The sequence below is a fragment of the Phocoena sinus genome, chromosome 5 (genome assembly GCF_008692025.1).
Source record: "Phocoena sinus isolate mPhoSin1 chromosome 5, mPhoSin1.pri, whole genome shotgun sequence".
Lineage (NCBI taxonomy): Eukaryota > Metazoa > Chordata > Mammalia > Artiodactyla > Phocoenidae > Phocoena > Phocoena sinus.
In genome coordinates this window covers 1419546-1443610 of record NC_045767.1, presented here as the reverse complement: position 1 = coordinate 1443610, position 24065 = coordinate 1419546, and the positions used below count along the sequence as shown (strand labels likewise).

The 24065-nt window shown below is 55.1% G+C and overlaps 1 protein-coding gene across 2 annotated transcripts in view; it reads left to right on the top strand.

The window, feature by feature from the left end:
• Positions 1-23737, top strand: part of ZFYVE28 (zinc finger FYVE-type containing 28) — a 63332-nt gene extending 39595 nt beyond the window's left edge. For both annotated transcript variants that reach the window (XM_032632782.1, XM_032632783.1), the window contains 5 exons: positions 17427-17560; positions 19122-19238; positions 20286-20390; positions 22542-22645; positions 23215-23737. In XM_032632782.1, coding sequence (XP_032488673.1) covers positions 17427-17560; positions 19122-19238; positions 20286-20390; positions 22542-22645; positions 23215-23346 — 592 coding nt within the window. In that variant the 3' untranslated portion in view covers positions 23347-23737. The remainder of the gene's footprint in view (positions 1-17426; positions 17561-19121; positions 19239-20285; positions 20391-22541; positions 22646-23214) is intronic.
• Positions 23738-24065: the final 328 nt, after the last annotated feature.

Genomic DNA, 24065 nt, shown 5'->3' with positions numbered 1-24065 from the left:
TCCTGGGGCGCGCGTCCTGAGCTGGCACCCCCAAGGGAAAGGGGGTGTGAACCAAGGCATGGGAGTGACAGGGACAGAGCACTGCCTGGACTCACTGACTGCTCAGTGAGCCGAGACTCAGGACTGCCCCGTTGCTGGGGGCCGCTGGGGGCTCCGCAGGGGACCACCTCCGGGATGCGGGGACAGGGTGGGGCTGGATCTAACCCTAACCCCTTCCTGGTGGCTGTGTGACCCTGGGCACCAGCTCCTGCCCCACCCCCGCCCGGTGTCTGGGTGGACACATCACGGCTGTGTCGCCACAGCCTCTCTGGGGCCGGGCAGTGGGCGCAAGCCGTTGTCCCCATGGCAGGTGTCCCGGCTGCCACGCGGAGCCCCGGGGTTTCCCACCCACGTCCTGCCCCAGGAAGGAAAAACGAGAATGACTGAGCGGTTTAAAAATAGAGGAGAACTTGGAATTAATGAGACGCTTGAAAAACAGATTAGGCCTAATGGCTGTCATCAGATCAACCGTTAACGAGTGACGGGGCTCCCGCGGGGTGAGAAAGAAGCCAGGCTGAGTACCGGCTTGGGGTCAGAGGGCAGGGCTGGGTCTGGGGGTCCTGGGAGGGGTGCTGCCCTCCTCCTAGACGGGCCTCCCCAGCGTCTGGAGTCTTTCTAACTAACTCACAGCTGGGTGTTGAGCTGCTGTGTTCTGGGCCGGGAGGACGGCTTGGCCGGGGCAGCGGCCACTGTTTTGGGTGGGGGAGGCAGGTGCAGGGGCGCTGAGCCCGGCACCCAGGACAGCTCCTGGCCCGGCTCCCCCCCCGCAGCGTACCCGCCCCACCTCGTGATCCCACCCAGCGCTGGCCTTCGAGGCCCCTGGTCCCAGAGAAGATAAACGTGACTCCTAAGACGCAGAGTGCCGGCTGGGTGCAGGGCGGCTCCTTCAGTGAGCACCTGCCCTGGCAGTGACTTCACTGAGACCTGAATAGAGGGGCCCAGGTGCCAGAAGGAGCAGAGGGGGCAAGAGGAGGTAGGGGTGGGGAACCCCAGAGAGCTTTGGAGGGCAGCAGGGCAGGTGACGTTTTTCTGGGAGGAAGGTCCAGCATCCGAGGCAGTGGCATGTAAGCACCGTGAGAACGCAGTCTGGTATTTTGAAGTTGTTTTAAACAGGTTTACGGAAATTTCGTTGTCGTACGATAAACTGCAGTGTATGAGGGTTCCAGTTCCTCCACAGCCTTGCCGGCCCTCAGCATGGTCAGGCTTCTTACCTTTAGCTGTTCCAGGGGTGTGAGTAGTGTCTCATTGCAGTTTTCATGTGCATTTCCTTAAGGACTTAACGACATTGAGCGCCTTTTCATGTGTTCACCTACCATCGGCCTATACTCTTTGGTGAAGTGTCTATTCAGATCTTTTGCTGTTTCTTGTCATTGTGTTGTGTCCTTATTGAGTTTTGAGAGTGCTTTATTTATACTGTATACAAGTCCTTTATCAGATACATAATTTGCAGATCGTTTCTCCCAGTCTATGGCTTGTCTTTTCATTCTAAGAGTATCTTTCGAAGAGGAAAATTTCTTAATTTTGAGGAAGTCCAATGTATCCATTTTTCTTTCATGGATTGTGATTTTGAAGTCATATCTAAGGGTTATTTTCATAACCTAAAGTCACAAAGATTTTTCTTCTGTTTCTTCTAAAAGTTTTATACTTTTAGGTCTATGATCCATTATGAGTTAATTTTGTATATGGTGTGAGGTATGGATCAAAGTTTTATTTTGTTTTTGCATAAGGATAGCCAATTATTCCAGTATCATTTGTTGAAGACTACCCTTTCTCCACTGAATTTGCCTTTGCACCTTTGTCAAAAATCAGTTGACCATATCTTTCTGGATTTTCTAGTCTGTTCCATTGATCTGTTTGTCTATATTGACACCAACATCACACTGTCTTGATTATGGTAGCTTTAAAATGAGCCTTAAAGTCAGGTAGTATAAATCTACAACTTAGTTCCGTTTTTTCAAAGTTGTTTTGGCTCTTCTGGGTCCTTTGTATTTCACATGAATTTTAGAACCAGGTTGTCAATTTCTACCAAAAAAAATAAAAAATAAAAAAAAAACAAGCCTGCTAGGACTTTGCTTGGAATTGTGTTTAATCTATAGATCAACTAGGGAAAAATTAACACTTTAGTAATACTGAATCTTCAAATTCATGAACACAGTATATTTCTCCATTTATTTAGGTCTTTAATTTCTCTCAGCAAAGTTTTATAGTTTGTGTTGTTGAGGCCTTGCACATCTTTTGCCAGATTTATCCCTGAGTATTTTATATTTTTGATGCTGTTGTAAATGGTATTGCTTTATAATTTCAGTTTCCGGTTGTTCCTCGCTTATATAGAGATACTTGATTCTTGTATATTGCTCTTATCTCCTGCAACCTTGCTAAACTCACTTTATTAGATATGGTAGTTTTTATGAAGATTTCATCAGATTTTCTACACAGATGTTGTCATCTGTGAATAAAACCAGTTTTATGTCTCCTTTCTAATTAGATGGCTTTTACTTCTTTTTCTTACATTTTTGCCCTGGGGAGGACCTCCAAGTACAACGTTGAACAGAAGAGTTGACACAGGACATTTTTGCCCTGTTCCTGTTCTCAGAGGGAAAGCATTCAGTATCTACCATTAAGTGTGATGTTGGCTGTAGGATGTTCATAGATGCCCTTTTTCAGGTTCAGGAAGTTCTATTCCCGGTTTGCTGGACTTTTCTCAAGTACTTTTTCTGCATCTTTTGGGATCGTCGTATGGTTTTAATTTTTTAGTCTGTTAATGTGATCAATGACATTGATTGATATTCAGATGTTAAGCCATTGCATTCCTGGGATGAACCTTACTTGGTCGCTAGGTATTATCCTTTTTATGTATTGTTGGCTTCAATTTGCTAAAATTTTGTTAAGGACTTTGCATCTGATTGTGAGGGGTGTTGGGCAGTACTTTTCCTTTTTTTGTCATGTCCTTTTAAGATTTGGCTATCAGAGCAATGCTGAGATCCTCAAATGACTTGGGGAACATTCCCACTTATTCAATTTTCCAGAAGGTTTTGTATTATTTCTGACTTAAATATTAGTTAGTGAAGCCATCTGGGCCTGGAGTTTTCTTTACGGAAAGGTTTTTAACTATAATTTCAATTTCTTTACTAGATGTAGGTGGTGGGTGTCAGCAGCTGCTTTGGGGCCCTGCCCAGCTCTGCTCTACCCCCCACCCCCTTGAGCCCTGGCAACACTGTAACCTCATGAGTGAACAAAGCTGGAAGAGGCAGATGTGCCAGGGACTGGTGGATGCGTAGGACCTGCCAGGGCAGCTGTGGGATCCATGGAGGGGTCGCCATAGCAACACAGGAGGCCACCTGCTGGGGCTGCCACCCTCCCTCACATGGCACCATTGCATCAGGCCCTCCCCAGCTCTGGAGGAGGAGCTGCCCCTTGTGTCACAGACCCACCTCTGGGGGCGTGTGGCCGGGCGGATGAGATGGACCTGGGCGCCGCTGGCTCTCCCTGCCTCTGGACTCCAGGGGGACCAGCCTGGGTGGCCTTCCTCCTCTGAGCACAGCCTGTGGCCTGTGACGGGGGAAGTGGCTCTGACGGAGCCCAGGTCCACGCTGCTGGCTGAGGCCATGCCATCAGTCAGTTGCCAGGCCAGGATGGCTCAGTGAAGACAGCAGGCATCAGGCAGGGTGTCTGCTGTCTGTCCTCCCTGTCTGGGGAAGCCGCAGGTTCCCAGAACTTCTGCAGCCCCTCAGGGCTCTGCAGAGTGTCCCTGGTGACGAGGGGTTGGCTGCGGCTCCCTGGCTGTTCCCCACAAGTGTCGCAGGGAACGTTCCTTCTGGATCACCATAGTGATGACCAGAGACTCCAGGTGGTCACAGTGGGACGTGTGCCCACAGACCAGCCTGGGGCAGACCTCGGGCACTCCTGGACTGGGCCCTGCTTGATGCCCAGCTCCTGCATGACCTTCTGGGGCTGGCCTCTTGGACCACGGTGGTGGTGGGAGCCTGTGGCCCTGAGGCCACTCCCCCACCCCCAGCCTCACAGCTGGCACCCCCGGCCCTTTGCAGAGGCTGTGATAAGCCCCGTGTTACAGACCCAGGGCCACACAGCACGAGGCAGACTCGCGCACCCACCGTCCCACCCCCACTGTGAGTCCTTCTCCAGAGGACTGTGGGTGGTGGTTACTGTTTTCCCATTTTACAGACCAGTAAACTGAGGTTCTGGGAGGTTACATTCTCTTGCCTAGACAGCAGGGGAGTGATGCCCGAAGGCCCTCAGCCTGAGCTGTCTGACCTCTCCTAACTTCCCAGCCCCACCCTGGGAGCCCTCCCCACGGCAGGGCCTCCCCTCCCTGCCACCAGCCCAGGGCCCATCGAGAGCAGGTGCACCCAGCTAGGGCCTCATGTGCCCCCACCCCCAACCCCATAGCAGGTGCTCACCTGACTTCACAGACAGGGGCCTAACCTCCTTAGAGCCAGGCCCTCTTCCAGGCTCCCGGTTGGTTTTCCTGGGCACTGGCCCTGGGGCCAGGATGGGGGCAGAAGCCCTTGCCCCTGGGGAGGGAGGCCGGCACTTCTCAGATGCTGTGATCAGCAGCTCTGTGGGGAAGTGGGCCCTGAGGCCAGAATCTGCGAGAAATGCCCCACCCGGGTACAGGCAGGGCTACGGGGCGTGTGTGCAGTGGACAGGCAGAGCGCCAGGAAGGTGGTGGGGAGGCGGGGAGGCGGGGAGCCGTGAGGGTTCCGGTTCTGCAGGGGTAGCAGGCAGCAGAACCAGGTCGGAACTTACAGGTGGCAGGCGCCGGGTGGGGCTGCCCAAGGCTGGGGAGGCGGAGTCCTCGGGCACTATGGGCCCCGCGTGCGGCCCCCGGCTGGGGTCTTCATGGACTTATAGACGGTAGAGTCACACCTCTTGCCAGGCCGTGCTTCCTCCCCCAGGAAGCCCTCCCTGCTGCCTGGTGACTGTCCCCATCTGGCATAGGCGCTGGTGGGATTCTGATGACACGATACTTGCTTCTGTCTCCCCAGATGGGAGCCCTGATGGGCCTGGGCAGGGCGGGAGCCTGTGGGCTCAGACAGAGGTGGGCAGGAGACAGTCTGGAGAGCACAAAGGATGCTTGTTCCCTCCAACCGGCTCATCTCACGGGACGTCAGTGGTCGTGCTGCTTAACTAGAGGAAACGGGAAATGAGCTGGTTTTCAGTGTCTTGTTTACATTTAGTATTTGGAACCAAACTGCAGTCTTTGCTGTCCTTCAGTGATCTCCCTGGGGGCCCAGTTCGGGGCCCACCGGCTAAGGGGAGACCCAGGCGGAGAAGGGCCATCTCACTCCCAGAGAACCCTGAAGGTGCCCCGTCTGTGAATTACGTCGGTGTGCCGCTTCTTTGGACACTTCCGTCACTCGGGCCCCCTCGCTGTGGCCTCACACTGCCCCACCAGCGCTCGGGCACCGAGGCGTCCACTATGCGCCCGCCCTTCAGACGTGGTCGCCCTTGTTCTCACTGCGCCCACCCGCGATGATTTTACTGCCCGTTCTGGGCCTGAGCAGCAGGGTCTGGGCCACGTCACCCACTGGGTCGCCCGGCGGGTGAGAGATGGACTCGGGACTGGACCACAGCCTCCCCTCTGGACTGGTGTCCTGTGGTCCCATACAGGGCACTACAGACTGGGCAGCTTCAACAGCAGAGATGTATAGTCCCACAGTCCTGGGGCCCGGAAGTCAAGCTGCGGGCTGGGCTGCAGCCCTGCTGGAAGCTCTAGGGGATGGTCCTTCGTCACCTCTTCCGGCTCCTGGCGTCTCCGGCTGCTCCTGGGCTTGTGGCTGCGTCACCCCAGTCTCTTCGTCATCCTCACGTAGCAGCCTCCCTGATTCTGTCTTCTCCCCTTTCCCTTGTCAGGACGCTTGTCATTGGGTTTAGGGCCACCCGGATAATTCAGGATGATCTCATGTCAAGATCCTTAATTTACTTACATCTGCAAAGGCCTTTTTTCCAAATAAGGTCACGGTCAGAGGTCGTGGGGATTTGATGTGGACATATCTTTTGGGGGGAGGGGGGGCCCTCGCGAGGAGTCGTTCCGTCAGACACATTTTCTGGATGCAGCAGGAGAGGAAGAGGACGCAGAGACAGAAACTTCCAAAGCTGTGAGGTTTCAGGAGGCCCTGCGGGTTGATTTCTTCCTGAGTCCGTTTAGCGCTCGATCACAGGAGAAAGCCTTTATTCCCACAGACAGCCCGCACCTAGTCTTCCTCTGTGTCTAATGAATTTGTGCTCTGTGTTCAGTGGAGACAGATTGGGAGGCTCGCAGGGCGGGGGGCGGGATGTCTTTGATGCTGGGCGCAGAGCGGTGAACAGACAGACGGCAGTCGCTGCGTGGCCAGCCCCGCGTTCTCCGGAGTGAGACTGCTAGTCGGCACACACGTGCTGCGTCAGGGAGACAGGCACCCCAGGAGCAGTAATGCAGGGTGGGGGAAGGAAATGGAGGTTCTGTTGGTGGCCAAGGAAAGCATCTCTGTTAGAGGATGCTGGGATGGATACCAAAAGAATGTGGGCCTCTGGGGGTGTCCAGACAAATGTATTCTGGGCCTAGCGATGTCCATGCAACGCCCTGTGGCCGTAGCACACTTGTCTTGTCTGTGACAGCAAGGGGCACGGCTGGGAGGCGCCTACAAGCAGAGAGTGGGAGAGGAGGTTGACAGAGAGAGGTCCAGAGCACGCCGGGCCCCTCGAGCCTCAGGAAGGCTTTCTGGCTTTTACTCCAAGTAACCTGGGAAGCAGGGAGTGAGACGTGTCTGCAGAGGAGGGATATGGTCTGAATTTTGGTTGAGGAGGTTTTCTATCCGGGGCCTACGGGGTCTTGGTAGGAGCTGCAGCTCCTGTGGCAGCCCCTGACAGGGTCAGGGGAGTTGTGCCTGGCAGGTCCTGGGTGCTGGGCTCCCCGCCAGGGGCTGCCCCGGGTGCACACCGCACCGGGAGGGGCTCTGTAGTAGCCCTGGGGCCTGGCCTCTGAACAGCTCCCCCTCTGGCATTCAGTCCAGGTCTGTGGTCAGAAGCGAAGCCCCAGGCCGCCTGGGCCTTCCCCACCCTCAGGCCCTGCTCAGAGGTGAACACGTCCGCACCCCCAGAGTCCCCAGGCTGCCTGGACCCCCAGCAGCCCTCATCAGCCTCCTGCCTCGGTGGGGGTGGGGACAGGCCCCGGCAGATGGTGGCACGTGTGGAGACCGGGCGTCTCCCTGTAGATGTGAGCGCCCCTCTGTGTTTAGCTTGCGTGGTGGCCACTAGAGTCCTGTGCCTGCCATTGGTCACCAGTGGGGGTGGCTCTGAGACCAGCCCCTGTCCCCCAGCACCAGCCTGCAGTGCGCTGAGAGGGTGTCTGTCACTGCAGTGTATGTGGCTGCCCCTGCCATGGGTGACCCATCACTTATTGTCCACTTGCACAGGCTCTTGTGGAGCCTCAAGCTGAGCAAGAGTGTCAGGCACAGGTGCTGGGTGGCGGCCACACTTCCTCCTGCTGCTCCACAGGACCTGGGCTCTGGTGTGGCGACCTGCACAGACTCAGGTGAGCCCCGGGGATGCCCCGAGCCTCCCAAGACAGGAGCTGTTACTGGACGTACCCGCCAGGTCAGTCTTCTCTGCACCAAAGTGGTTTCATTTTGCTTTCAGTCCTGACTCAGGGTGCCAGCGTCCACTTGGTCACTCAGTTACAACATCTGCCCAGTTGTATTAGTCAGCCATGCTGCGTAACAAATTACCACACACTTAGTGGCTTCTGACAGCACCCGTTCATCATCTCACAGTGTCGGTGGGTCAGGTGTCTGGTGTGGTGAGATGGGTTCTCGGCTCAGAGTCTCACCAGCCAGGCGTCGGCCAGGCTGCGTTCCCATCTAGAGCTGTCGGTGTTTCTGTTGGCCGTCCCTTGGTCCCTTGGTGAGAAGAGACTGAAACAGCCCCTTTGGGTTGTTTCCTGGGTCGGCGCCAGCCCTCCTGGTCTCAGTCATTTCTTGTTCTCTTGTTCCCTCTGTGGACCTGAGCCGTGTGCTGTGGTCTCCTTGGGGAGAGGGGTTTATCCTTCCTCCCCCTCCCTCCCAGCCTGTGCTCACCCCAAGGGGTTGTTGCACTGGAGTAAGTTGTCTTCCTTCCAAATGCAGAGTCACTCATTAAAACCACTAGAAGAAAGATTTTGCAGGTGGCTGGAGAGTAGAGGAAGCAGGGAGATCTGGTCTGTTCACAATAAATTAGCATAGTTGCTGCCCCAAAGGTATTTGTGCTGACGCCTCCTGGGCAGCCTGGGCCTGTCAGCTTTGTGCCATCACGTTTGTATTCGTTTGTAGGGTTGCTGTAACAAAGTACTACAAACTGGGGGGTAAACCATAAAAATGGATTGTCTCAGTTCTGGAGGCCAGAAGTCCTGGATCAGGGTGTCAGCAGGGTGGTTCCTTTTGAGGCCATGAGGGAGGATCTGTCCAGGCCTCTGCCCTCTCACTTCTGATGGATACTGGCAATCCTTGGGGCCCCTTGGCTTGTAGACGCTAAGCTCTGATCTCTGCCTTTTCTTTACATGTCATTCTCCCTCTGTGTGCACCTGTGTCCAAATTTCTCATTTTTTGAAGAACCCCAGTCATATTGGATTAGGACCCACCCTAATGACCTCATCTTAACTAATTACATCTGCAGTGACTCTATATCCCGATAAAGCCACGTTCTGAGGTACTGGGGGTTAGCACTTCAACATATGAATTTGGGGAGACACAGTTCGACCCACATCAGCACACACATACCTCCCTGCTAAATCCTCACCATACTAGGATGAATGGATGGATGGATTGATGGATGGACAGATGGATACATGGATGATTGGGTAGATGGTTGGATGGATGGATGGATGGATGGATGGATGGATGGATGGATGGATGGATCAATGGATGGACAGATGGATACATGGATGATTGGGTAGATGGTTGGATGGATGGATGGATGGATGGGTCGATGGATAGATGAATGGGTGGGTGATTGGGTAGATAGATGGTCAAATGGATGGATAGATGGATGGATGGATTTTGTAAGGAGGAGCTAGCAGGGCCCAAGCTGGCTCATTAGAATTGGTATGTGGCTGTGCAGATGTCCAGACTTTCCATGTCCCCACATCCAAGCATAAACCTTCCTTCTGGATTCCATCAGTCCGTCTTGCTCCTCCTTGTTTTTCTCTTACTGAGGCCTTTACAAAGGGTTTCAAAGGCTCACAGATTCATCCATGTGATGTCATAGCCAGAAACACCTTGTGATGCTATTAGTTTTTCCAAGTTGTATTATCTCTTATTTCACAGACCCCTAGAACTTCAAAATGACTAAGTCCTTTTCCTGTCAAAAGGCCATTTTTTCTACTCTGACCATGGAATCAGATACTTCTCCATGTGTGCCTTTCAAGGGTGCCCTTTAGAAAGTTTGCCACTATGGACCGTGGCCAAAGACACAGGCTGGACAAAACCTTTGGTATTAACGTAACTTTAGAATTGCATTGTCTTTTGCTACTAGAAAATTGACACTTCCTAGTAATTCAAACCTAAGTGGAATTGTTACGGGGAATATGTGCTGCCTTCAATAAAAGAGAGTGGCAGGAAACAGAATCCAGTTGGGCCTCGGTCACAGAAGGTGCTGGATTTTCCGACATCCAGGTGACCATGCAGATTTGAACTTGAGTGCCTAGGTAGATACGGCTGGTGACAGGAGCTCAGACTGCTTGGTGAGGCAGAGGAAGCCCTTGGCAGGTGGGCGCCCCTCACGCCTTCACCCTAGCCTCTCTCGCCCACTTTTCCTCTGCGTCTCAGCTTCCGGCCATGTCTCACCCTCACTGTTCCTGCCCTCACCATAGACCTGGACCACTGGGCGCCAGCTGGCCTCTCAGCTCTGTCTTGTTAAAGCGTGTGGCTCCCCCACTAGACTGGGCTCTTGGGGGCCACACACAGGGTCTGGTTCATCCTTGGAACCCTCTTCCATGTTCCCAGCCTGCTGTGTAGCAGCTGCCCATGGAGGACCAGCGCCCTTCCAAAAGGGTGGCCCTGGGCAGTGTTCCTGGGGCCCCCGGTGCCCAAACAATGCCCACCTATGTGGCCCCTAGGACTGGGCTGACCCAGCCGGGCCCCAAGCTCAGGCCCCAGGTGACATCCCAGGCCCCACCCCCAGTGTTCTGTTCTTTTGTTCCCGGTGGCCCTTCCGAGCCCAGCTGGGTTGCCCGTGGGCAGCACCTTGTTGGTTCTTCTGCCTAGGACCAGGCTCTTTATGGAGCCTCTGGCTCTCTTTCCATCCACACCCGCCCCCAACACACAGACACACACACACACACACGCCCCACTCTGCGGAGAAGCAGGAGAGGGCTTGAGGGCTTGGGGTTGAGACCATGGTTGCCATCTGACCCACCCACCACCTGTGGGCCAGCCTCGGTCTCAGTCTGCTGGGAGGGTTCATTGCTCTTTTAAGGCACAACATGAACCGCAGGCTTCGTAGCTCTCAACGCTCAGCTGACAGTCAGGGCCCTTCCTCTGGTTTCTCGCAGGCGAGCTGCCTGCCAGCCGCAGCGCCTTGTCCAGAAAGGCTTCCCCGCTTCCAGGGCTTTATCTGAGGGGCAGGGGCTGCGGGGCTGAGCCCCAGAGCATGCCTTCCCTCCACTAAGAAACAAACTCTGTGCCTCAGGAGGGCTGCAGTGACTCCTGCTGTAGGTGCTGCCTCTCCTCAGCCTAACAGTTATTCTTCTGGTCATAGAAGTAATACTCAATCTTAGAAGATGCTCAGAAAATAATCCATAGTCCTACTATGCAAATAAGTGTAATGTTAATGCTTTGCCTTGACTGTATTTCCCCAAATCTCATTTATGTACCTATGATAGCTCTAATTTTTAAAATGCTACCTTTTTATTTAATATTTTAGAATTTCCAGCATCATTAACTGTCCTTTGTGGAAACTGTATGACTGAGCTAACTTACTGAATCAACCCACAATTGACACGCATTTAGCTTGAGCTCTTTCTTGAATATGAGTCGCTAGATGATTACAAGGAAAGCATCCTCTTATTCTTTTTAAAGTGTACGAGTCAGTGGTCTTTAGCATATTCACAGAGTTGTACAACCGCCACCAGTATCTAATCTCAACATTTTCATCACCCCATAAAGAAACCCCAAACATCCTCCCCTCCCTTCTGCCACTGGCAACCATTAATCTACTTTCTTTTTTTTATTTTTTTATTTTTTTTTTTATTTTTTATTTTTTTTCATTAATCTACTTTCTGTCTCTTGGGTTTGCCTAGACTTTTCAAAGAAATGGAATCATACAATAAGTGACCTTTGTAGCTGGATTCTGTCACATAGCCTGATGTTTTCGAGGTTCATCCACGCTGTAGCACCTATCCATACTTTCTATGGCCAAAAATTAATCCCATGGTGTGGCTAGACCACATCTTGTTTATCCGTTTATCAGCTGACTGACATTTGGGTTGCTTCCATTGTTTGGCTAGTATGTATGAACATTCACGTACAAACTTTTGTGTGAATCTATGTTTCAGTTCTCTTGGGTAGATACCTTGAGGTGGAATTGCTGGGTTATACGGCATGAGGAACTGCTGAACTGTTTCCCACAGTTCCGGTAGCATTTCAGATTCTCACCAGGGATGTACAAGGTTCCAATTTCTCCGTATCTTCACCCACACTTGTTATTTTCTGTTTCCTTTTTAAACTCTTACAGTTATCGTAATGGATATAAAATAGCACATTATCATTTTAATTTGCATTTCCTGAATGACTAATGATGGCATCTTTTCATGTGTTTACTGGCCATTTGTATATCTTCTTTGGAAAAATGTCTTTTCAAATCCGTTGTCCATTCTTTAGTTGGGTTATTTATTTTTTTATTGTTGAGTTGCAAGAGTTTTCTGTATTCCAGATACTATACCCTTGACAGATACATGATTTGCAAAAATGTTCTCACATTCTGTGGGGTTTTTCACTTTCTTGAAGGTATCTTTTGAAGCACAGAAGTTTTTAATTTTAATTTTTGTGTGAATATGCGTTTCAGTTCTCTTGGGTAGACACCTCAGAGTGGAGTTGCTGTGTCATCCTGTCTGAGGAACTGATGAATAAGATGTTTGGTTTTGGTTGCTGTGTTTTTGGTTTCACACCTAAGAAACTGTTGCCTAATCCAAGACCACAAAGATTCCTGTTCTTTTCTAAGAATTTTTAAGAATTCTTTTAAAGAATTTAAAATTCTTTCTAAGTTTAAGAATTTTAGAATAGATACAGGCCTTTGATCTATTTGAGTCAATTTTTGTATATGGTATAAGGTAAGGTCTAATTTCATTCTTTCGTGTGTGGAAATGCAGTTCTCCCAGAAAAAAAAAATTTTATTGAAGTATAATTGACTTACAATATTGTATTAGTTTCAGGTTGCATGACATAGAAATTCAATATTTTTATAGATTATACTCCATTTAAAGTTATTCTAAAATACTGGCTGTATTCGCTGTGCTGTTACAATATGTCCTTGTAGCTTATTTATTTTATACTTAATAGTTTGTACCTCTTAATCCCCTACCCCTATCGTGCCCCTCCCTCCTTCCCTCTCCCCAGTGGTGACCACTAGTGTGTTCTCTATATCCGTGAGTCTCCTTCTGTTTTGTTATATTCATTTGTTTGTTTTATTTTTTAGGTTTCTACATGTGAGTGATAACATATAGTATTTGTCTTTCTCTGTCTGACTAATTTCACTTAGCATAATACCGTCCACGTCCATCCATGTTGTTGGAATTGACAAATTTGCATTCTTTTTTATGGCTAAGTAATATTCCATTGTATGTATACACCACATCTTCCTTATCCATTCATCTGTTGATTGACATTTAGGTTGCTTCCATGTCTTGGCTGTTGTGAATAATGCTGCTATGGACACTGGGGTGCATGTATCTTTTCTGCTTTCGTTTTCTTTAGATATATACCCAGGAGTGGAATTGTTGGATCATATGGTAGTTCTGTTCTTAGTCTTTTGAGAGACCTTCCATACTGTTTTCCAAAGTGGCTGCACCAATTTACATTCCCACCAACAGTGTGGGAGGGTTCCCTTTTATCCACATCCTCAGCAACACTTTGGTCTTTTTTTTTTTGGTCTTTTTGTTTGATGATGGTCATTTGATGGGTGGGAGGGGATGTCTCATGGTTTCGATTTGCATTTCTCTGATGATTAGCGAAGTTGAGCATCTTTTCGTGTGCTTTTCATCTGTATGTATTCTTTGGAAAAATGTCTATTCAGGTCTTCTGCCCATTTTTTAATCTGGTTTATTTTTTAATTTTTTTTATTGAGTTGTAAGGGCTGTTATATATTTTGGATATTAACCCCTTATTGGTCATATCTTTTTCAAATATTTTCTCCCATTCAGTAGGTTATCTTTTCATTTGGTCGATGGTTTCCTTTGCTGTTGCAAGAGCTTTTAAGTTTAATTAGGTCCCATTTGTTTATTTTTGCTTTTGTTTCCTTTGCCTTGGGAGACAGATCCAAAAAAAATATTGCTATGGCTTATGTCAGAAAGTGATCTGCCGGTGTCTTCTGCTAGGAGTTTTATAGTTTCCAGTCTTCCATTTAGGTCTTTAATTCATTTTGAGTCTATTTTTATATGTGGTGTGAAAAAACGTTCTAATTTCATCCCTTTACATGCAGCTTCCAGTTTTCCCAGCAGCACTTATTGGAGAGACGGTCTTTCTCTATCTCAGCACCATCTTTTGAAAAGAGCCTTCTTTCCTCGTTGGATGATCTTGGCACCCCTTTTGAAAATCAGTTGCCCACAAACGTGTGGGTTTATTTCTGGACTCGCAATTCTCTTCCATCCTCACGTGTCCTATGCCAGTGCCTCAGTCTTATTTACTGGCGTTTCATACTAAAGTCCACGTCATGAGTGTGAGGCCTCCAACTTGTTTCTTTTTCAAGATTGTTTTGGCTGTTCTGAGTCCTTGCGTTTCCGTGTGAATTTTAGGATCAGCTTGTCAACTTCTGCATGGAAAAAGAAAAGGCGGCTATTTTGATACAGATTGCATTGAACTTATTGACCAATTTGGGGAGTATTGCCATCTTAACGATATTAAGTCCTCAACCATGAACATAGGGTGTCTTTCCATTTATTTAGGTCTAATTTATTTCAGTGACGTCACTCTTGCACTTTTTTGTTAAGTTTATTCCAAATACTTAAATCTTTTTGATGCTGTTGAAGATAGGGTTGTTTCTTAATTTCATTTTCAGTTTGTTTATTGCTACTATATCTTAATATAATTGGGTCTTTAACAGTAACTGTTTTATTGATATATAGTATATATACCATTCAGTTCACCCTTTAGAAGTGTATAATTTTTGCTGTACACCCGAAACTAACACAACATTGTAAATCAACTATACTTCAGTTTTTTAATTATTAAACATATGTACTAAAAAGTGTATAATTTAATGGTTTTTAGCATGTATTCACTCTTAACCTGTTGTATTGATGCCAAATCCATCAGCTCTCTTCGCTACTTAGACTTTTCAGTTCCCTTTCCTCTGCCCTCCCCTGTCCTAAATCTTTTTTTTCCCCTACTTTTTAATTTTGGCAAAATACATATAACATAAATTTTACTATTTTAACCATATTTAAGTGTACAATTCAGTGGCATTGTACACATTCACAGTGTGGTATAACTGCCACCACTCTTTATTTCCAGAACTTTTCATCATCGCAAACTGAAACTCTGTCCCCATTCAAGCCCCCTTCCCCAGCAGCCGGCACCCACCATCTGCTTTCTGTCTCTGTGAACGTGACTCCTCCAGGGACCTCACGTAAGCGGAGTCACACGGTGTTTGTCCTTTTGTGACCGGCTTCTGTCACTGGGCCTAACGTCCTACAGGTGCATCCATATGGTAGCTGGTGTCAGAATTTTCTTCCGTTTTAAGGCTGGATAATACTCCATTGTATGGAGGGACCCCGTTTTGTGTATCCATCGTCTGTTGACGGGCACTTGGGTTGTTTCCCCTTGGGCTCTTGTGAATAACGCTGCTGCCAATATTGTGTACAAATATTTGCTTGGGCTCCTGCTTCCCAGTCTTTTGGGTGAGGCTGTGAACTGAGACTGGGGGTGTTGATGGAAGCTGACACCCCGGACAGGGATGTTGCATCCCCCTTCTTTACTCAGCTCCCAGGACAGGGGCCGCCAAGTCCACACCCGCCAGGCAGAAAGTCAGGGGCTTCGTCTCTGGAAACCTGGCAGGTGGTCTGGGAGGGCAGAGCTGTAGATCATCACGAGGGCCCCAGCCTCGCCCTCAGCCTCCCTCCGCTCCTCCACGTTCTGGTGAAATAGTACTGATAAGGGCACTTCCCTGGTGGCGCAGTGGCTGGGAATCTGCATGCCAAGGCAGGGGACACGGGTTCGAGCCCTGGTCTGGGAGGATCCCACATGGCGAGGAGCAGCTGGGCCCGTGCGCCACGGCTGCTGAGCCTGCGCTCTGGGACCTGCGAGCCACAGCTGCTGAGCCCGCATGCCACAGCTGCTGGGGCCCGTGCGCCTGGAGCTTGTGCTCCGCAACAAGAGAGGCCACCGCGGTGAGGGGCCTGCGTGCAGCAACGAAGACCCAGTGCAGCCAAAAATAAATAAATAAAATAAATAAATTTTTTGAAAAGAAATATTACTTATAAACCAATGTTCACGTCGCTAGAGTGTGCCAGTCAGACGCGCACTCGTGCATCTCTGCTTGGCTGAGCAGGGGGAGCCCATGAAGCCAGTCTGGGGCCCTTTCCAGCCCCAGCGCCCCCTGCACTGGATTCTCAGGCACGTCACATCTCCGAGCTTCCTGATGGTTTGACACCAAGGGACGTGCCCCTAAGTGAGATATCGGGCAGCTGTGTGCGTCTCTCTGCCGTGTCGGCGAGGGTCGTCCACGTCCACAAGGGGCCAGGGCTGCTCACCCGCTACGATCAGGCGGGCCACAGCGTGACAAGATGACAGTGGATTCTCCTCCTCCATCACTGGTGGATTTTACTGGAACTTCCAGAATGGCCCTGAAGATTCTGCCACGTGTGCAGTTGCACAGGGCAGGGTCTTGGGTGTGTGCCGACCACGGCCCCTGGGCTGAGTGTGCCAGCTTCTCTGAGGTGGTGCCAGAGCACCTCCCCAAAGTCATCCACCAATTTACACTCCCACCAGTGATGCGAGGGCGCCCGCGATTCCACCCGTGCCAGGAGGCCACGCCAGGGCCTCTCTCTGACAGGGGTCTCTGCATTTGAGGCAGGCATGAAAAAACCCAACTCCCCCACAGAAAAGCAGAAACAGAGATAGTGCAGGCCACCAAAGGCAACTTTTAAAAAATTATAATGAGGGACTTCCCTGATGGTCCAGTGGTTAAGACTCCACGCTTCCACTGCAGGGGGCACGGGTTCAATCCCTGGTCGGGGAAGTAAGATCCCGCATGCCTCGCGGCACAGTCAAAAAAAAAGTCAGAAAAAGAATATAATTAATGTTTCCAGATAGATAAAATATTTCACATCCATGAAACAACAGAGAGAGCAGGAAATTAAAAACCTGGTAGCAAAAATGTCGAGGGGAAAGTCGGAGAAAAAAAGAGGAAATTTCCCAGAAAGTGGGAGAAAACGGCAGAAATAGAAGATGGGAGATAAATGATTTAAGAACAGGACTGTCAGTGGACGCCCTAACAGTGTAGGCTCGACTGCGGCCACTACTTAGGGCCGCAGGGTGACCCCTGAACGGCACAGCTCGCAGCACCTGTAGCAGGACCCCTGGGCCATGGGAAGGGACGTGCATGGTGGGGACGAAGGACGGTCTTAGTAAAACAGCACCACGACCTGGGGGCTTAAAATAACAGAAATCTCTTCTCTCGCAGGCGGGAGGCCAGAAATCTGAAATCTGACAGGGCTGCCCCGGCTCCGGAGGCTCTCGGGGAGGGTCCTTCCTGCGTCTTCCAGCTTCTGGTGGCTCCGGGCGCCCCCAGGCTTGTGGCCACATCACCCTGATCTCTGTATCATGGCCACTCGCCTCCTCCCCTCCCCCGTGTGTCTGTGTCTCCTCTCCCGTCTCCCACAAAGACATTTGTCCTTAGATTAGGGCCACCAGATAATCCATGATGTCTCCTCTCAAGATCCTTACCTTGATTGCAGCCGCAAAGACTTTTCTTTCAAACAGGTCCTGCTGGCAGGTGCAGGGGTTAGGGTGTGGATACATCTTTTGGGGGCCCGTCAGCCCACTGCAGAGGGTGTGAGGAGGGGCGGTGACTCTCCCACGGGAGGAGCTCAGCACGTGGCGTTAGCCCCAGTGCGCTCCCACAACAAGGGGGCCTCCGGGCAGAGATTTTGCCTTCCCTCGCCCCTCCACCTGCGCTCCTGTGTTTCCTTCTCTGCACAGCGGCTTCACGGCCGGCTCCTGCCCCTCAGACGAGATGGGGCCGGACGCAGGCCCCGTGGCCATCAGAGAGAAGATCCGGTCCCGGTTCCACGGCAGCCACGACCTGATCCACCGCCTGTTTGTCTGCATTTCAGGTGCCACTTCTGGGCCTGGGGCGGGGCGTGGGCTTGGGGACACACTGGGGCGGGGGGGGGGGTGTGCTTTAGCGGAGCGGCTGGCCCAGGTGCAGGAGGTTCCCCACTGATGCTGGGCTGCTCGGGTGTCAGCCCTGCCTTGGGCCTTCCTCACCGCATCACTTCATCCTTCGCCCGCGAGCCCCGCCATGAGCCCGGCCCGGTAAAGAGGCAGGCGTCGTGCTTCGCCAGGCCCTCCCGTGGTGGGTGGAGGACCCCATTCTGGTCCCAGTGGCCCCTCGCTGCTCACACAGGGAGGCTCTGTTCAATTTGTAGGTCAGAGTTCATTGTGCGTCCTGTCCCGACTGATGTTTCCTCTCTTGGGGTGGCAGACAACAGGACGATGACTGTTTTGTCTCCCTGGGGAGTTCAGCGAGGGGAGTGAGCACAAGCAGTGTCTTCGTAGCAGCGCTTTCCCTAGATTTGTGTGTTCGGAATAGCTGCCGCCTTCTCATGGTTTAAAAGTATGACAAGTGTGCAGTGAAGTCCACCCTCCTGGCCTCCTGCCTGCCCTTCCCCGACACCTCCCCGGGGCAGCCGGGTTCACACAGTGCCAGTCCCGCAGCCCAGCTCCCCTGGCCTGGAGTTTCCACGGCGCTCCCGGGCCCCGGGTGGAGGGGCAGCCGCGGGGCAGCCTGTGGACTGGCGGACACTGCAGAGTCAGGGTCATGATCCCCGGGGTCACTCCGCACTGCCGAGGGCCCCTCAGGCACAGCCCCAGCCAGGCCAGGTGGGGGCACGAGGACCTCGGGGTGACTCTGAGCTTCGGTTCAGACATCTGCCGGCATCCACCACACGGGTTTGTTTAGAGGTCTGGGGAACATCACACCAGCTGGTACTCAACACGGCTGCTGGCACGCAAGGAAGCCCCCGGAAGCGCCGGCCACGGTATCAGCGCAGTGATGGGTCCCGGGGCGCCCATGTGCTGCTGGGATGTGCACGGTCACTCCCTGGCTTTGCTGTTAACGGCAGCCCCTTGTGCCCCTGAAGAGCTAACAGCGCTCTTCACTGAGAAGGGCCGAGTCCACCTAATTGAGGGACAGAGGAAACCTCTGCAGATGAGGGTGGGAGAAGGCTTGTCCGGCCAGGGAGCGGGGGGCGGCTGGCGGGGGGTGCCGAGGAGCCGGCGCTGGGCCCCATGTCTGGGCAGGATCCACCCTCGGCCCCCCAGCCACGTGGAACCTCACTGCATCCCCTCAGTCGAGGTGGCCGTGAGGGGAAGGTGCTGCCATGCGGGTGGGCACAGCTGGGGGCTCTGGGGTTGTCCCTCAGTGAGGGGCCAGGATAAAAGCACGAAGCGAATAACTGACCCCCGGGGGAGGGCTGCTAGGTACTTTGCCCCCCTCCGCCACCTTCCCTTGACTCCTGAGCTTTTGCTTCTGCCAAAGGAGCTGTCACGGGGGCGGGGCAGCCTCTTCTCGCGGCCACTCATCCGAGGACATGTTGGTCTCTGACCACGAGCCCTGGCTGGGTTCACCAGCTGCCAGGACCTAACCCCCCCTCCTCGGGCGTCCTCCCCCAGGCGTGGCCGACCAGCTGCAGACCAACTATGCCAGCGACCTCAGAAGTATTCTCAAGACCCTCTTCCAGGTCATGGCCACCAAGCCGGAAACGGACGACAAGGAAAAGCTAAAGAAGGGTGAGTGCCAGCTCGGGACAGGCTCTGAGGCCTAGGCTGACCGTCATGCCCACCCACCCCCGGATGTGGGGGGCCTGCGGAAATCTGCACCCCCAGACCTGGCCCGGCACCGCCACCCGGCTTTTGTGGGCAGAGGAGCACAGGCCCCGGGTACCCCGAGAAGTGGGCTTGGGGACGCATGGGGGTCACAGCCCCACGTGCCCACGCCCCAGCCAGGCCACCCCACTTCCGACGGCTGACGGGCCTGGAGACGGGACCCGGAAGCGGTACACTGTCACTTCTACCAAACTCTGTCTGTCAGAGCAGCCAGGGGCCAGCCCAGAGCCAAGGAGGGGACGTGGGTCCCCTGCTCGGGGGAGTGGCCGTCTGTGAGCTGCCTCACATACTCACACACGCGTGCACACACACGTGCACACAGAGCAGAGTTACTTGGTGAGAGAGCAGGTGTCAGACAGGGAATGCTAAGGCACAGGGAGCTCGGCCCCTCGCTCCCTGGAAGGAGGTGGCAGGGTCCGAGCGTGGGGAAGGGGCCCGACCCCTGCTTGCCCACCCTCTGCTGGGCTGAGGCTCCCATTCTGGGCGAGTGACCTCTCATCATAGGGGCTTCTGCTCAAGAACGTCTGGACACACGGGGCAGCCGGCCCAGCCCTGGAGGGCACGTCCTCGCCCACAGGGAGGAGAAGTCTGTCCTGTGTGCCAACCCAGCTGTGCCCCCCAGGGTCCACACCACTGGACCACACTGCCCCCATCTGCCAGGGAATTCTGGGCGGGGCTGCCTTCTGGGGCTGGCTTCTTGCTCTGCAAGCAAGGACGGTGGGCCCTGGGGCCAGGGGCCCACAGGCAGGACCAGCTGCACACCTGAGGGCACTCGGACGGAAAGGCCCCCTGCGGGGTCAGCACCCAGCCTGCGGGGACGGTGGGTGAGGGCTGCGGTGACCCACTCTGCATGCGGGACTGTGGGTTGTTCGGGGGCTACTGCCTGCTGGCGGCACCTCCCGGGGACAGGCGGTGGCCCACTGACCCCAGCGGCCACCCTCTCTCTTCTAGTCACCCAGACCCTGCGGAGCGCAGCCTTGGAGGACTGCGCTCTGTGCCAGGAGACCCTGTCGTCCTCCGATCTCGCAGCCAAGACCCGAGATGGAGACTTGGAAGGTGCGTGAGGGCCCGGGAGCCGAGCGGAGAGCAGGAGCCCTGTCTGGATGTTTCCACCGCTCTGCCCTGGACTGCAGGCTCGGGGCGGGCAGCGCTCCTCCAGCGGGGGCCCCTCCCCAGAGACCTAGACGTGCCGCTTCCCAGGGGGTGCAGCCTCTTACTCCAGCTTCCCTCCTGGGCTCCCAGGGTGGGCACAGGTCCTCTGAGCTGCCGCCACCTAACCTCAGGCCCGTAACTGAACATCTCAGCCTGGGGGGCAGAGGGAGGGCGTGAGGAGCAAGGAGATGCCGGGGTCCAGGCCGTCGGCCGCAGCTGGAAGTGGCTGGTCCCAGGCCATAGGCACACTGCCGACCCCCCAGCGTTCACCTGCCCCGCAGGAAAGGCCTCCCGTAGCAGCCTGCTCCCCCGTTAGTCTGGAGGTCGGCCGGCTGCAGGCCCGGTGGCTTGGCAGTCAGGGAAGGAGCGTCCAGGGTGGGCTGGGGGCACTGGCAACACATCTGTGGGGAGGGGGCCGCCCAAGGCCTTTGGAAGGGGCCGGAGGCCTGGAGAGGTGCTCAGACGGGCAGCGGCAGACAGGCCTGAGTGAGTGTTGAATGCGACCGGAGCTGAGAAGGAGGCGGCTGGCCCCGGTGTGCCTGGCCGGCGGCGCTGGTCCCTGCTGGTCCCGGCTCAGGGCCTCCCTCGCACTGCCTGGTGACCCAGGTGTGCAGTGGGGCTGCCTTGGCCGGGATCCCGTGGGGGCGGCCACACAAGCTTCCCTGCTTCCTAAACGCCCTGAGCCCCTGGTCTTCTCTACCCTCCTGTGAAAATCACACACAGTGCCAGAACTAGAACGCCCGCGGGAAACTAGGAACCCCCTGCTCGAAGAGCGTGCAGCTGGTGAACTGCGAGGTCTTGAGGGGCCCAGCCCACAGCCAGGGCCATGTCCCACCGTGGGCCACCAGTCCAGCCCCCTCCTGGGAGTGGCTCGCAGGGCAGGGCCTGGACCCAGCAAGTCCTCAGGACCCGCACCATCCTCCTCGGGCGGGGGTCTCGACTTGTGTGTTGGAGCTGACCTCGTGGCCTGGCGTGGTCCCGGAGCTGCCGGGCCCCGTCCAGGGCATCACTGGGGCCGGCCAAGGATTTCACACGGGGGCGGGGGAGGATGGCAAGCATGAGAAGCCACCTCTCTGCAGTCGGGGGTGAGCTGATGGGGTCCAGAGCAGAAGCGGGAGAGCTGGGTGGGAGGGGTCGGGGGGAGGGGCGGTTCTGTGCGCAGGCGGAGGAGGGGCAGGTCCTCAGGTGCAGGTTGGTGAGGAGAGGGGGCGAGAGGGAGGCGAGGAGACCCCGGTCTCTGGTGGGTGGGCGGCCTTGCTGAGTTCCCTTGGGGGTTGTGTGAGAGTGGACGGGAGACCCCTGAGCCCACACTGTGGCCCCAGGGAGCCGTCCAGGTGTTCGCTCTCCCTCTGGGCGGCAGTACTGGGCTTTGGGTTGGTACGCAGTGGGCATCTTATGTCTGGGGTGGGAGGAAAGGCATGTCCCCCCATGCAAGATGGCTTCTCCCAGCGCCGACACACACCCTCCCACCCAAATTCCAGAGCAGATGCCCAGAGGCTTCCCCCAGTGATCTCCTGGAGAAGTGACATGGGACAGGCCCACAGGCAGCTGCCAGGCTGCACAGGTGTCAGAAGAGGCCAGGGCCAGCCTCGGCGCCTCTCCTCAAGAACCTGAGAACAGTCCTGGAGCTGGGGTGGGCAAGGCCGATTGACGGAGGGGTCCACAGAGGGGGCTGATTTCTTCATTTCCCAGCCCCCATTTTTGCCCAAGGGCCCTGCCAGTCTGGGTGCCGGCCGGGAGAGGGTTGTCCGGGTGGACGCTCCCTGGCCGTGCCCCGAGTCCTGGGGCGAGGTACAGGCCGCAGCTGGGGTCCGATCGATGAGCACGGCCGATGAGCTGCAAAGACTGACACGTCCATGGGACACTGTCAGTTTCCTGAAACCGCAGCCGGTACCGAGCCTCAGGGAGGACCGGAGGTGGGGAGTGGGGGACAGGCTGCCCCACCGGAGGCTCCTGCACAGCCGCCAGCCTCCGACCCCCACCCGTCACCGGTCCCCACTGCCGCCACCGCACGGGTCCCTCTGGCTGACGTGTTCCCCCCTGTCGTTGTCATAGACCCGCCCGAGTGGGTCCCGGACGAGGCCTGCGGCTTCTGCACCGCGTGCAAAGCCCCCTTCACCGTCATCCGCAGGAAGCACCACTGCCGGAGCTGTGGGAAGGTGGGTGGGGCGGCCGAGGTCGTCCCGCGGCCCCTCGTGCTGTCGCTGCGGGCATCCCAGGGGCCGGTCACAGACGTGGCGCCGAGGTCCGGAAGTCCGGACTGATGCCCCGGGGTCCTTGTGCAGACACGCCTGAGCCCTGGGCCCTGCTCTGCCTTGGCACAGGGTGTGGACTCCAGGCACTCCGCCCCCCGGGTGCGATGGTGCAGTGCTCAGTCCCGGCCACTTCAGACCTGGGGACGGGGAGGGGATGGAGGGTCTGAGTAGGAGACTGCGGCAGCCTGGCTATGGGGCCAGGACCCCCTCCGTCGGTCCGGCCTCCTGGCCAAGACCTGCGCCAGCTTTTCCTGAAGGTTCCAGCCCCACGGGGGGACCGGGAGACACCCACCCGCACACGCCCGGGATGCTCTGGGTGGGAGGAAGGGCAGGAAGGCCGGCGGCGCCCGGGGCTCCGACCCTGTCCTTGCTGCGCGCCCCTGAGAGGCCAAGGTCAGGAAGGGGTGAGGCGCAAAGGCTGCTGGGAGCCCTGCCCAGCCCACTGGCCCCGCCTCCCGCCCCTCGCCTTCCAGATCTTCTGCTCCCGCTGCTCTTCGCACTCGGCACCGCTGCCCCGCTACGGGCAGGTGAAGCCCGTCCGCGTGTGCACGCACTGCTACATGTTCCACGTCACGCCCTTCTACAGCGACAAGGCGGGCATCTGACACGGTGCCCCAAGCTCGCGAGGGCCCCAAAGGACGCCGGGGAGGAGGTGCCGAGGAGGAGGCCTTCGGCCACAGGAGGGTCTTCACCGCATTTCATCCAGCTGCCGCCATCACCTCTGCCAGGGCTGCAGGCCGCCCTGACTTCCAGAACGTCCAGGACCTCCGCCCCACCCGCCCTGGCCTCCACACCCGTGGGGACCCCAGGCCAGCCGCAGGGGCCAACAGGAGGTCAGCTTCAGCCAGTGGGGGGACCTGGGGGTGCCAGGCGGCTTCCTGGGCAGGATGGGCTTTCCTCCCGCCCATCCGCCTGCCCCCCTGCCCTGCTGAGATGCGGCCTTGAGGCTGAACCGTGGCAGAAGGTCCGCCCTGCAAGGGGAAAGTGGGGATGGTGTCTGAGCTCAGGGCAGCCTCGGCCCCTGGGGCTGAGTCTGGGGAGATGGTGGACACCTCTGGGGGCCGGCGGGGTGGGGGGGGCCTGGGGCACCGCAGGGCTTCCCCACACGCTGGCCAAACCAGAAAGACTAGGCTTTTCTCTCTCCAGGGCCCTGAGCCCACAGCCGCCCGCCCCCTGCTCCCCTCAGGACCTGTCTCAGCAGCATGAGTCTCATTGCTTGTCGGAGAGGGGACATGCAGAAGCAGGCCTGGTGGTCCTCTGGGCAAGCAGGTGCGCCCCTGCTGCGGTCTGCCCACCCTGGTCCACCAGCCGATGGCGGGGTCAG